At 36.6% G+C, this 15,000-nt stretch overlaps 1 protein-coding gene across 2 annotated transcripts in view; it reads left to right on the top strand.

Annotated features, from left to right (window-relative positions):
• The window catches only part of LOC106869971 (WW domain-containing oxidoreductase), a 271,602-nt gene that overhangs the window by 13,241 nt on the left and 243,361 nt on the right, over positions 1 to 15,000 (top strand). For both annotated transcript variants that reach the window (XM_014915918.3, XM_089364046.1), the window contains exon 2: positions 4,998 to 5,062. In XM_014915918.3, the coding sequence (XP_014771404.1) occupies positions 4,998 to 5,062 (65 nt within the window). The remainder of the gene's footprint in view (positions 1 to 4,997; positions 5,063 to 15,000) is intronic.

Genomic DNA, 15,000 nt, shown 5'->3' with positions numbered 1-15,000 from the left:
GCTGACCTAAGACAAAACACTTTAATGTACAGCTCACATTTGAAAGACAAAAAACATTATCTGTCGAGGGTGAGTTAGCTGTTATATTGTGGTTGCTGTGCTTGTTGGTTGCTTTGTGATTTCATTGAACAATTGATCCCTGATCCTTGCTTGATCCAGCGACTTGACAGTGAAATCATTTGACAGTTTGAAGTTCCTCTGTAAAGGTCAGGCTAACAATGAATAGCGTGCATGCTTATTTACCATTCTTCGTTCGGTCTTAGTTTTGAAACTGCGATGGAAGGTCAGCTTGTTCAGTCAATTTCATTTTTGTTTGACATTTGTTGACCTATCACTATATATTTGACCTTACTATTGACTTTCCATTATATATATATATATATATATATATATATATATATATATATATATATATATATAGAAAGTGCATTCTTAAATTTTAGAATATAATTAATTTCTAATTAAGTCTAATAGACTCTCTGTGCATTTTCAACTTCAGTTCTTCTATTCCTCCACTTGTTTGGATTAATCACAATCATATATATATATATATATATATATATATATATATATATATATATATATGTATAGTTGTGGCTGTGTGGTAAAAAGCTTGTTTCCCAATCACATGGTTTGGGGTTCACTCCCTGTACATGGCACCTTCAGCAAGGTGTCTTCTACTATAGCCTCAGGCTGCCCAAAGCTTTGTGAGTGGATTTGGTAGATGGAAACTGAAAGAAGCCTGTTGTGTGTGTGTGTATATATATATATATATATATATATATATAAAACTTACATATAAGAGGGATGAACCCAGAACCATGCGGTCAGGGACCAGACTTCTTACCACACAATCACGTCTTCGCTCATACACATGTATTTGAATCAGGAGTGAAACAGGGTGGGTGGGCGGCTGGGGTATGGTGAAGTGGATGTAGCCATATCAGATGAACGGGATTGTCAAACTGTATGTTTATATGTCGTGACCATTCGTCCCCTGTGCACGACACTTGCTCTCAGTTTCCCCTCCTCTCCCTACACCTCCTCCTCCTCCTCCTCTTGTTGCTGCTGTAAAACAGATAGCAATCTCTGAGAGAAATTCTCTATACAATACAGACCATTGTTTAGTATTGGGGGAAAAAGAATAAGAGGAGGGCGGCCCAGAGTAGAGGTGGCCCAGAGTAGAGGTGGCTTTGTTGTCTGTCATCCACTTATTAAGACAACATCATTATTATTATTATTATTATTGTTGTCGTTGTTGTTGTTGTTGTCTGTGGAATGGAGCTAACCAGCTTCATCAGCTACTGTTCATCATGGAATGGTTTATGTGTTCTTCATGGAACTGAATAAATCATTATAAAAGTAAACTGAAGACTGGCGATTCTTTTTTTTTCTTTTTTTTCTTTCTTTTTCTTCTTAGATATGATGGTGGAATGCTGGGTGGGTGGGTGTGTGTGAGGGCGGGGAAGGGGTGAAGTTGAGAAAAAAAACCCACAAAAATAATGATAAATAAAATAAAAGATGAAAGTGAAATAAACATCAAATTTCTCAAGAACTAAACGGATATATATATATATATGTGTGTACATATGTGTGTTAATATACTTATATATATATATATATATATATACACACACACACACACACATATATATATATATATATATATATATATATATAGGCACAGGAGTGTGTGGTAAGTAGCTTGCTTACCAGCCACATGGTCCCAGGTTCAGTTCCACTGCGTGGCACCTTAGGCAAGTGTCTTCTACAATAGCCTTGGGATGACCGAAGCCTTGTGAGTGGATTTGGTAGACAGAAACTGAAAGAAGCCCGCCGTATATATACATATATATATATATATATATATATATATATCTTTTTATCTTTTGCTTGTTTCTGTCATTGGACTGTGGCCATGCTGGGGCACAGCTTTGAGAGATTTTAATTGAGCAAATCAACTCCAGGACTTATATTTCAAAGCCTGGTACTTATTTATTGTATCAGTCATTTTTGCCGAACCACTATGTTACGGGGTCTTAACCAAATCAACTCTGGTTATCAAGCAGTGGTAAGGACAAACACAAACACACACACATGCACACATACATATGATGGGCTTCTTTCAGTTTCCATCTACCAAATTCACTCACAAGGCTCTGGTTGACCCGAGGCTATAGTAGAAGTCACTTGCCCAAGTTACCTTGCCGTGGGACTGAACCCAGAACCATGTGGTTGGGAAGCAAGCTTCTTACCACTGTTATTGTCTATGAGTTGACATATTTGTGTATATATCTATATATCTGCATATATGTGTGTATATACATAATAACTATATTTGTATACACACACACACACACACACACATATGCACACACACACACACACACACACACACACACACACACACACGCATTTAAATTCATGAGATCTAAACACCAAAGTAGATTTTTGCATGTGAAGACTTTATTTTGGCATTTTTAAGGAAATCAGTGAAAAATACATCATTTTTGAAATTTTTGAAAAATTTTTTAATTTTATATTTGTACGTTTATTTATTTTTGTTTAGGGAGGAAAGGTCTTTAAAATGAAGATAAACAGTTGCGGATTAATAGTGGTGCAGTCTTAATTCCTTAAGATTAATCACAAGCTATATGTGTGTGTGTGTGTGTGTGTGTGCGTGTATGTACACACTCATTTACATATATACATATATGTACACACACACACATGTACATATATATGCATATATACACACACCGATATATATTGACACATATATACAAGCATACATACACATACACACATATAAGTGCACATACATTTATATATATATATATATATATATATATATATATATATATACACATATAGTCACACAAATATATATTCACTCATATATATAAATACATACACACACACACACGTATGTCTGTGTGCATGTGTATATATGTATATAACTATCTATCTACACATACATGCACAAATGTATATGTACACCCACAGATGTCAGGCATGTATGTATGTGTATATCATATATATATATATATTATATACACATACATACATACATACATACATATATATATATATATATATATATATATATACACACACATATATATTCATTTATTTGTGTGTGAGTATATATACATGTCAACAAATGTGTGCATATATACAGAGAGAGAGAGAGAGAGAGAGAGAGAGAAAGAGAAAGAGAAGCAGGGTATCAACTGAAATGAACCCAATGAAATTAAAGCTTGTTATTGACTTTAGTCGGAACCAAATCCAAATCGTAGAGATAGAAAGAAAGGAAGGAAGGAAGCATAAAAATAAAGAAAGAAGTGAAAAGTGACTTCAAGGGAGCAGGTGGGGGTGGGTGGCAAGAAGGCACCCGAAGGGTGGGGGTGGTTATACAAAGCAAAAACAAAACAAAAAACCCCCGAAAAATCCCACCCCTAAAATAAGGAAGTTTCTGCTATCTCTGTTGAAATGAAGAATTATAAGTTTGTGATTTTTTTTTATCTGAACACATGAGCCCTGGTGGGAAGAGGCAAGGAGGGGTGGGCAGACCCTCTTTTTATGGTGACATAAGAGTTAGGGGTCAACCAAGGGCTGATCCCTTTCTATAAACTAAATTGTCACTTGATAATTATGTGGGATGGGGGGGGGGTGCAGGAGGGGAGGAAGGCCGTAATATATTTTTTTGGTCTTTTAGAGTGTTTTTTTAATTTCTTTTTTTTTTCATGTACTATCTTTGTCTGTCATTCTGTCAGTCTGTAGAGGTGATTTAGGGGTGAAGTGAGGTGTATTTAGGGGCGCATGAGAGATTGAGGAACTTTCCCTTGTTCATGTTGAGTTCTCATGCAATGCTTTGCTGCAATGACTAGGGGTTTTTTTTCTTCTCTTTTTTGCTGTTTTTTTTTGCCTTCGTTTTTGTTGTTGATGTAACAATGAGGTTTGTTCGGAAGTTAGTATTTACATGTAAACAGACAGCCAGATAAATATTCATTAGAAAACTTCATGACCAATATGTGTGTGTACGTGTATGCACACCAATGTTTGTATGTGTATATATATATATATCTATATATATACATATATATATATATATGTATTTATGTGTATGTACATATGTATATGCACACGTACATAAAAAATGTGTTTGTATGAATATAAATGTAGGCGCAGGTGTGGCTGTGTGGTAAGAAGCTTGTTTCCCAGCCACATGGTTCTAGGTTCAGTCTCACTGTATGGCACCTTGGGCAAGTGTCTTCTACTATAGCCCCGGGCCAAGCAAAGTCTTGTGAGTGGATTTAGTAAATGATGGACTTCTTTCATTTTATATATATATTTATATGTATGTATGTATTTGTGTGTCTGTTTTTGTCTTCCCACTATCGCTTGACAACTGATGCTTACATGCCCGTAACTGAGCGGTTCGGCAAAAGAGGCCGATAGAATAAGTAGTAGGCTCACAAAGAAAAAGTCCCTGGGTCAATTTGTTCGACTACAGGCGGTGCTCCAGCATGGCCGCAGTCAAATGACTGAAAGAATAAAAGAATACACACATACATACACACACAGACGCATGTGTGTGTGTGTGTGTGTGTGTGTGTATTTAAGTATATATGTATCCACATGTACACAAACATGCAGACAGATGTGTGGTATATACAAATGTTTATTTCTTTGTAATTATATATTTTCAGGCTCTCTCTCTCTTTCATACACACACACACACACACACACACGCACGTTCACATACATATACATACAAACGCACACACACATTCTATTAAATACATGCTCAGTCTTGGTCATTCATATACATGTGTATGTGCGCACACACACACACACACACACACACACGGAGAATCAGACAAGCAATTTATAGGCCTGTCATACATTTTGAATCTGAAGAGAACTTCTTTCAGGAAGCCAGACAATTTCCTTATCTAATTCCTCCTCTTCTGCCTCCTCTTCTCTTCCCCCAGCCATGCAACTAAATCTACTCAGTGGACACACCCCGTCAGTGGCAAAAAGAAAATTGTAAAAGGAGGTCAGTATACAACTGTTTTTTCTTTCTTTCTTTCTTCAATGCGTGAAATATCTTAAACCTTGTTATATATAAAATGTTCTTTCCCTTCTTGTAAACTTCCCATGGTTCTCAGCAACTGCCCCAGGTTTATTTTGTGTTTGCTTGCTTTTTTTTTTTTAACTGGTTTGTCACCCACCCACCCAACAGACACATACCCATCACTCGCAAACAAGTATGATTCGGTTGCAGGTTCCCTGCTTTGCTAATTATTGTTGGAAGCGGAAAGACCCACATTCCACAGCGGAAGTGTTAAGGCTGCTTTCCTTGGTGTAGAGGACTGACCCGCAAGAGTCCTGTACTGGTGCCACACAAAAAAGCACTCGTGCTGTTGCCATGTGACAGCGCTTGAGTGGTGCCACGTCCAAGGCACCCAACAAACACCATAAAGTGGTTAGCATTAGGAAGGGCATCCAAATATAGAAACCAAACCATATCAGATTGGGACCCAGTGCAGGTCTCTGGCTTGCCAACTCTGGTCACACTATCCAGCTCATGCCAGCATGGACAATGGACATTAAACAGTTAATATTATAATGGCGGTAGGCCGGTTTATGGGGTTATCCTGAGTTTCTCGCTCATAAGGGGTTTAGCCTTATGGTGTATCTACACCCCCCAAACACTGCTGGCCCGTGACCTCTTCAAAATATGGAGGGGGAAAATGCCTCGCTATAAAGGTAAACACTAGGGGATTATCTCCCTACAATCATTTACCTTTGTGGTTCTTTGGGGATCGTAAGATGGCGGCGTGGCTGAAGATGGCAAAAGGAGATAATCACCTAGTGTTTACCTTCACAGTGCATACATTACAGCTTATGTATGCACCCACAAGCCTTTTGTAAGTCAATATTAGCTAATGTGTGTCTGTGTATGTATGTATACATAGATATATATATATATATGTATATATATATATATATATATATATATATATATATGTATATATAATGTATATATGTGTGGCACTGCATAGATGAATTCAAGCAAAACATTGTGCAAAATAAATAAACTCATTTCTGACTAATGACTTTTCATTAGTAGGCCAACTCTTTAATTAATTAGACAGCTGTGGATTTCTTACTTATTAATTATTCATATTAATTTTGCCTATATGTATATATGTGTGTGTGTATATATATATATATATGTATTTATATAAATATGCATATATAAATACATATATGTACATAAATACATATATGCATATATATTTATATATATATAAATGCATATATATATACATGTATACATATAGATGAATGTATATATATATATATATATGTGTGTGTGTGTGTGTGTATGTGTATATATGTATATATATGTGTGTATGTATATATATGTGTGTATATATATATATATATGTATGTATGTGTGTGTGTATATATATATATATATATATATATATACACACACACATACATACTTACATATATATATATATATATATATATATATACACACACATACATACATATATATATATATATATATATATATATATATATATATATATATACACACATACATACATACATACATATATATATATATATATATATATATATATACACACATACATACATACATATATATATATATATATATATATATATATATATATATATATATATATATACATACATACAGGGTGGCCCAAAAGTGGGTTTACTGTTATCACGTAGGCCCACTTTACTTTAAATTTCTTTTAAAACATTTTATTGCATTTAAATTTCTATCTTGCAATTAACTAAATTAGCATAGAATAAGGGTTTCATATTTTTTTTATAATTAAGATCTAAACTGCTAATATATGAACGTGAAAGACATAGTTGAATAACTGTAAACCTACTTTTGGCCCACCCTGTATATACATTATTGAAATGGTTGTAAGATGCAACGAAAATTTTAGAAATAAATGAGGGAAACTTTACCAGTGAGTGTGTTAAATGATAAGGCACTAAAAGAGAATGACTCTCCCCAGATGAATGAGGAGATCTGTGTGAAGAAGTGCCACTCCCAAATCCGGGGTAGAAGGAGACCCAGGAAGACATGGGATAAGCATGACCTTCGAACGTTGGGCTTCACACAGAGACAATGATAAAAGACTGAGATACGTATCTCTGGAGATACGGTGTGACTGAAAAGACCTGGCAAATGAAGTGAGTTCACAGCTGTAACCTACACCAGTGTCGCATAACCAGCCCACCCAAAAGTACCTTGGATTGTAGTGCGACATGCCGTACTTGAGGAAACCTATTGAGTCAAGAACATGGAAACTAAAATCAAATGGAAATTGTAGTTGTGATCCGTGTGCTGTTGGCATGTAAAATGAACCATCCGAACGTGGCCAATGCCAGTGCCACCTTAACTGGCTTCTGTGCCGGCGGCACATAAAAAGCACCAACCGATCGTGGTCGTTGCCTGTGTCAGTGGCATGTAAAAAGCACCCACTACACTCTCAGAGTGGTTAGCGTTAGGAAGGGCATCCAGCTGTAGAAGCACTGCCTGATCAGACTGGAGCCTGGTGCAGCCTCCTGACTTCCCAGACCCCAGTCAAACCGTCCAACCCATGCCAGCATGGAAAACGGACGTTAAACTATGATGATGATGTTTATAAATGAAAACTATTTGAAATTGTTTAAAGAAAATATATCTGCTTGAGAGAAGAGCAACATATTATGGAAAAAACCGAAAAACTATGGAAATTGCGTGATTAGAATTTGTTGTTGATGGGCATTGGAAATATGTTGAATTGGGGTTTTGATTCATTAGGTAAAGAAAATTTTAGAACAATGCAGGTAGGGGTCTATAAGACCTATGGATGTTCATTTAGCAGCTAATTACTTCTCTGTTCATTTGCTAAAAGCAAATACAGAGAGGTTACGTGAAACTGGTTAATGCAAAGGACGACATTTTTGATATTGCTACACACACACACACACATACATACATACATACATACATGCACTCATATATATGTATGTATAGGTGTGTATATATGTATGCATGTATGTATGTGTGTATGTATATACACACACACACACACACACACACACACACACACACACGTATATGTTTTGGTTTTGTGGCAGTGGAAGAATTTGTCATTTAGGTTTTGGACTTCCAAGAATTAAGCTTTTGATAAGAAAGTCATACACACACATGTACACATACATACATATATATATATATATATATATATATATATATATAATCTTGTTTGGTTTGTTTTTTTTGTTTTCTTTTTTTAAAAAACTAAATATGTAGAATAGGACATTGTAATCATCATGCTCATCATCACCATTATCATCATCATTATTACTATCATCATCACCACCACCACCACCATTGTCGTCATCACCATCATTACCATCACTGTCACTGCCCTACCTCTTCCTTGCAGTTGCCATCCTCCCCTCCTTCTCCTCTACCCCTCCTCCCCCATCTACCACATCATTGGCATTGCTGTCACACCCATGTCTTCTTTGTCACTGCCATCATCATCATCATCATCATTGCCATCACTGCCATCACCCCCTCCACCTCTTCCTTATTGGCGTTATCCTCCTCCTCCTCCTCATCATCAGCATTATCAATATTTCTGTAACCACCACCATCATTCTCTTTCCCTTCTCTTCTGCCCCTCATTGTCATCATCATTATTATCATCATCATCATTTTTATGTCTGATCAAAACATTGTAAACAGATTTGGTAGACAGAAACTGAAAGAAGCCTATCATATATATTATATTTATATATATGTATGTATGTATATGTGTGTGTGTGTGTGTGTGTTTCTTTTGCCTTGACACTGCATGATAGTTGCAAACGAGTGCCGCTGTCATACAAGCAGTGTCATTCATTTCCAATAGTCTGCAAAAACATGTCTGGCCACAAGGAAATATTAGCTTGTTTGGAATCAGGTGAAGGTTGTAGACAGGAAAGGCATCCAGACATCGAAGAATCTACCTCATTAAAGAAAAGAAAGTGGATGTTAAAAATGGTTATGAGTGGATTTGGTTGATGAAAACTGAAAGACCATCGTATTTATATATATATATATATATATATATATATATATATATATATGATGATGATGATGATGTATATATACACACACATACACATGTTCATATAGCTTATATATTCCCCAGGCAATAATTTCATCAATCAGATCTGGATTTCAACTGCATGGAACTCTGCAGTTGAAATCTCTATTAGATTACTGTGTGATATGCTAGCTGAGTCCGTTAAAGGAGCTTTCTGTGAAAGCCAAATGATTTTATGAATCCATATATTACACTACACACACACACACACACGTGTGCACACATATGTGTGTGTATATAAGACACCATGACATATTGAAAGTCTTCTTGACAAAAGAGTAACATTCTTGCTGAATCATCGACTCAAGTATTGTACTTAAGTCACTCCACCTATTAATCCCCACTCCTCCTCCTCCTCCTCCTGTTGAAATCTAGTCTTCATACGAAGTCTCATTATGTTTGTACAGGTGCTTTGTTTGAATTACTTTGCTAATTAGAGCTGTTAAGTAGGTTTTATTTATGAAAGGTAAAAAAGAAAAAAACCTCAAAAATAAAAAAGCCCCAAAATAGAAAAAAGAAATGAAACCCAAATGAAGAAAACAGACCCCTCTGCCTCTGTCACTACCCACAACAACAATAACATGAAGAAGAAGAATTAGAAGACTGTTCACTGCTATACAGGTGATAACTTTAAATCAGCTCACAGTTTCTATGATTACATTGAGTTATTCATTTGGTTAGTATAGTATTCCATAATCCATTCTATGTTCTGCAAACGGTGTGTTCGCTTGTAAAACAGTTGCTGTCCTCTTCACCAATCTTCACCCTTTCATTTGCATGCATGTCTTCGTATCTTTCTAATGAGCAACTTTGTTAGTTTTACTCTTTTCTTAGTATCGTTTCTTTGTAACATAATTAAAATCTAGAGACACACATGAAAATATGAAAGATCTTGCAAAGTTAACGACATTGTAACAAGCCGTCGTCTTCTTCTTCTTTAACAAACATTCATCAATGCTTTAAATTACTCTTGAAGGAAATTCCTCTCAAAACTTTTACCAAAATTCTTCCATGTTCTCATTAGTGTTATTCAGAAATGATTGTTCCACTGATTTTTATATTAAACCAGAGGGAGAAAAAAAAAATATCTTGAAGTGTCTTTCATAACCTTTGTCACTTTTGAAAGTTAATGTTTGTGGTTAAAAGCACTTTGGGATAAATTTACACACGTACACTCATGTACCGTGTATATCTCTCTTTCGTCCTCTCTCTGTTACACACTCACACACAGATAGTGAGAGAGAGAGAGAGAGAGGGGGAGAGAGAAAGCACGTGTGTGTGTCAGAATACAAGTTCCCTATCATCAGTTTTCTAGTTCACATGCCAACTTGTGGTTTGGTTGCCATTAAAGACAGGGAATCGGTATGTTGGTTCCTAATAAACACACCTCCTCAACATCATCGTCATCATCATCAGCAGCAGCAGCAGCATTTTAATGTCCGCTTTCCCATGCTTGCACGAGTGAGATGAAATTTGTCGAGGTAGATTCTCTGTGGCCAGATGCTCTTCCTGTCACCCAACCCTCACCTGCTTCCAGATAAGGTTAATATTCACCAATACCCAGACATTCTTTTATAGAAGATTGGAAATGAAGGACAGTCCTCAGTCAAATCATCCAACTCATGCTAGCATGGAAAGCGGACGTTAAACGATGATGATGATGATGATTATTATTATTATTAAGGCGGTGAGCTGGCAGAATCATTAGCACACTGGACAAAATGTTTATCAGTGTTTTGTCCATCACTACATTCTGAGTTCAAATTCTGCCAAGGTCGACTTTGCCTTTCATCGTTTTGGGGTTGATAAATTATGTACCAGTGAAACATTGGGGTCGATGAAATTGACTAGTCCCCTCCCCACACATTTCAGACCTTGTGTCTATAGTAGAAAGGATTATTATTATTGAGTGAAAGAGCAGTGCATACCATCAAAGTGACACTGGGGTAAAATATACAAAGCCCAGTATACCCATCATGACTACCCGTCTGATAAGGGTACACCAGGCACATGCATCACAACCATATGTGCACAACATGGTGATCTCATATCAAGATAAACAGCACATGGCCTCACAGGTGGGGCCCAGTTAGAATCTTCTTCAGGTTGAGTAGCCCATCCTGATTAAAAAGGTCCCTGAATAAGGGTTGTTTAAGGATGTTGAGCAAAACACCCATGTTTCCAAAGGTGAATTATCCAAACCCCAAAGAATTCCTCTCAACACATGGCTATGATGCTCCCCCACTACTTCTGCTCATGATCAGAGATGCACATATCGTCAACCACCAAGGGACATGCTCAACTGGTTAAGGTCAAACAACTGGCAAGCAAATCTGTGGTATTGAAGAGAATATTCGCTGTAGCACATCTTTTATACCAAGACAAAACAATGTACATGATAGCACTTCCAATCAGTTTAGAGAAACCACGAGAGCCTATTATTATTATTATTGTTATTATTATTATTCATTGTAATCTTCATTTCAGAAATTGTTCAGCAAAGGAGCTGGGCTATTTCTTTTTGGGTTGGGCGGGGGGGGGGGGGGTGTTGATAACTTTGGCTATTTTTAGTTACTTTCCATTTCTTCTATTTTCAAAGAATGACTCAAATAAAGAAACATCCATCATAACTCCCCCAAAAAAATTACTGTTTCTTGTAAAACAATGATTTTTATCTTTTTACTTCCTCATCCACCCGGGGTGTCTTGTTTGATAATAGATTTACTACGCAATATTATTTTAGTATTGTTTCATTAGTTTTTTTTTTCTAGAGTGTCATGAAGTGTTTTTGGGGGTATTAACTGGGGGTGCAAATGTTTTAGTGGGCTGGGCTTGATAATGTGGTTACAAAAGCTGTCAGTACTTCGTTTAATTCATCACCATCATTTAAACGTCCATTAATTATCGTATAACCATCATGTTGTCATCTTTTAAGCATTATTTAGTCATCACTTCACCTCCACTTAAGTATCACTTGACCATCACATAACCATCACATCCATCACAATCTCATCGCATAAGTATTACTTAACAATCATTTCTCCTCCGCTCAGCTACCATTTAAGTAACCCTTGACCATCACATAACCACCATGTCTAAAACATCGTCATCACATGAATGTCACTTAACCATCACTTCACCTCTACTCTTAAGAATCACTTGACCATCACCTAACCATCCAATCCATTACATTGTCATAACTTAAGAATTACTTAACCATCATTTACCCTTCACTCAGTTATCACTTAAGTATCACTTAATAATCACATAACCATCACATCTATCACATTGTTGTCACTTGAATGTTACTTGAGCATCACTTCACCTCCACTCAACTATCTGATCTGGCAAGAGTTTCTACAGCTGGATGCCCTTCCTAATGCCAACCACTCCGAGAGTGTAGTGGGTGCTTTTACGTGCCACTGGCATGATGGCCAGTCAGGAGGTACTGGCAACGGCCACGCTCAAAATGGTGTATTTTACGTGCCACCTGCATGGGAACCAGTCCAGCAGCACTGGCAACGACCTCGCTCGAATGATTTTCAAACGTGCCACCAGCACAAGTACTAGAAGGTGACGCTGGTAACGATTACGCTCAAATGGTGCTATTTACGTGCCACTAGCACGGAAGCCAGACAGCTGCTCTGGCAATGAACACGCTCGACAGTGCTGTTAGCGCTCCATTGGCACGGTGACCAGTCATCGAATATGGTTCAATTTCGATTTCGATTTCACACACACACACACACACACACATATATATATATACACAGGCTTGCACACACATGCATATATATATATATATATATATATATATATATATATATATACATGTACGTATATACATACCAGGTGTGGCATATATATTACTCATTATTCATTTTGCCATAAAATAAAAAGGTGTTAGGTTTTGGTTAATGAAAGTTAAGTGGTTGAACGTTATGTTTATTAACAATATTTTACATATATTTACAATTCAAAACAGAACACCTTCGCTTTCACCACGGCCCCTAATTCTTTATGCCAGCCATTTTCAATGCTTCAATTTATTCATGTTTTGTTTGAGCCTCCATATTCAATTAAGGGTTAACAATAGATCAAACGAATGTTAGGACTTGTGATTACAATATTTGCAACTATTTCAGCAAATAAGAATATTTCAGTTTACGTTTAAATAACAGGTAAATGTATTTCTTGCACCTGATGTCTGTGTGTAGGCAGAAGCAGGAAAACGTTTGCATGGTTCCAGGTTCAATTACACTGTGCAGTACTTTGGCTTAGTGTCTTTTGCTATATCTTCAGGTCAACCAAAATCTGTGCAAGTAGATTTGGCAGACAGAAACTGAAAGAAGCCTGTCATATATATATATATATATATATATATGATGGCCGTCTACTCGTGACCAAGGAAGACCATTGCTGACCTTTAGGAACATTGTGCACTCTAGGACTAACTTATATTTTGCATTTGTGGTTCCGTTGGTGGCTAAAGAGCCCTACTCTTGACAAAGCATACATGACTGCAAACATTGCAAACCAAGCTTTCCCCATATATATGTATATATACACATAATAGTATATTATATATATATATATATACTCTTTTACTCTTTTACTTGTTTCAGTCATTTGACTGTGGCCATGCTGGAGCACTGCCTTTAGTCGAGCAAATCGACCCCAGGACTTATTCTTTGGAAGCCTAGTACTTATTCTATCGGTTTCTTTTGCCGAACCGCTAAGTTACGGGGACATAAACACACCAACATCAGTTGTCAAGCGATGTTGGGGGGGACAAACACAGACACACACACACACACACACACACACACACACACACACACACACACACACGCACATACATATACATATATACGATGGGCTTCTTTCAGTTTCTGTCTACCAAATCCACTCACAAAACTTTGGTCGACCCGAGGCTATAGTAAAAGACACTTGCCCAAAGTGCCACGCAGTGGAATTTGAACTCAGAACATAGCGGCAGACAAAATACTGTGAAGCATTTCGTTTGGCGTGCTAATGAATCTGCAAGCTTGTCGCCTCTTTAATAATAACAATAATAATAATAATAGTAATAATTATTATTATTATCATTATTATTGTTTCAAATTTTGCCACAAGGGCAGCAATTTTGGGGGTGGGGATGAGTCAATTACATTAACCCCAGTCTTCAACTGGTACTTAATTTTATTGACCCCGAAAGGATGAAACGCAAAGTGGACCTCGGCAGAATTTGAACTCAGAATGGCGTGACGGACAAAATACCACTAAGTATTTCACCCGGCATGCTAACGATTCTGCCAGCTTGCCATCTTAATGATAATAATAATAATAATAATAATAATAATAATAATAATAATAATAATAATGATAAGATTAATGATAACAGTAATAGTGTTTATTGATTGTATTTGTATGTTTGCGTGTAACTAAATAGACAATCAAATCTCTATACTAGCTCTCTCTCAATCTCTCTCTCTCTCACACACACACACACACACACACACACACACACACACACACACACACACACACAAAGTCTAGATATATTTATATGCAGCGAATATGAATATATATTTCTCTAAATAACTATAGCTGTCACAGGTAGAGTGATACCTTCATAGAAAAGCCATTTCGGTAACATTAGACATCGTTTCGAAATGAAAGCGGAGCCATATGCAAAATAACAGACAAATACAGCAAGATGCCACCAGCATTATGGGTTCATTTAGTTCTGTTGTCACCAGACGGACTATTATATTCTGTCTTGGAGACG

Source organism: Octopus bimaculoides, chromosome 16 (genome assembly GCF_046866305.1).
Source record: "Octopus bimaculoides isolate indiv1 chromosome 16, ASM4686630v1, whole genome shotgun sequence".
Classification (NCBI taxonomy): domain Eukaryota; kingdom Metazoa; phylum Mollusca; class Cephalopoda; order Octopoda; family Octopodidae; genus Octopus; species Octopus bimaculoides.
This window is presented reverse-complemented; position numbering and strand designations above follow the sequence as displayed.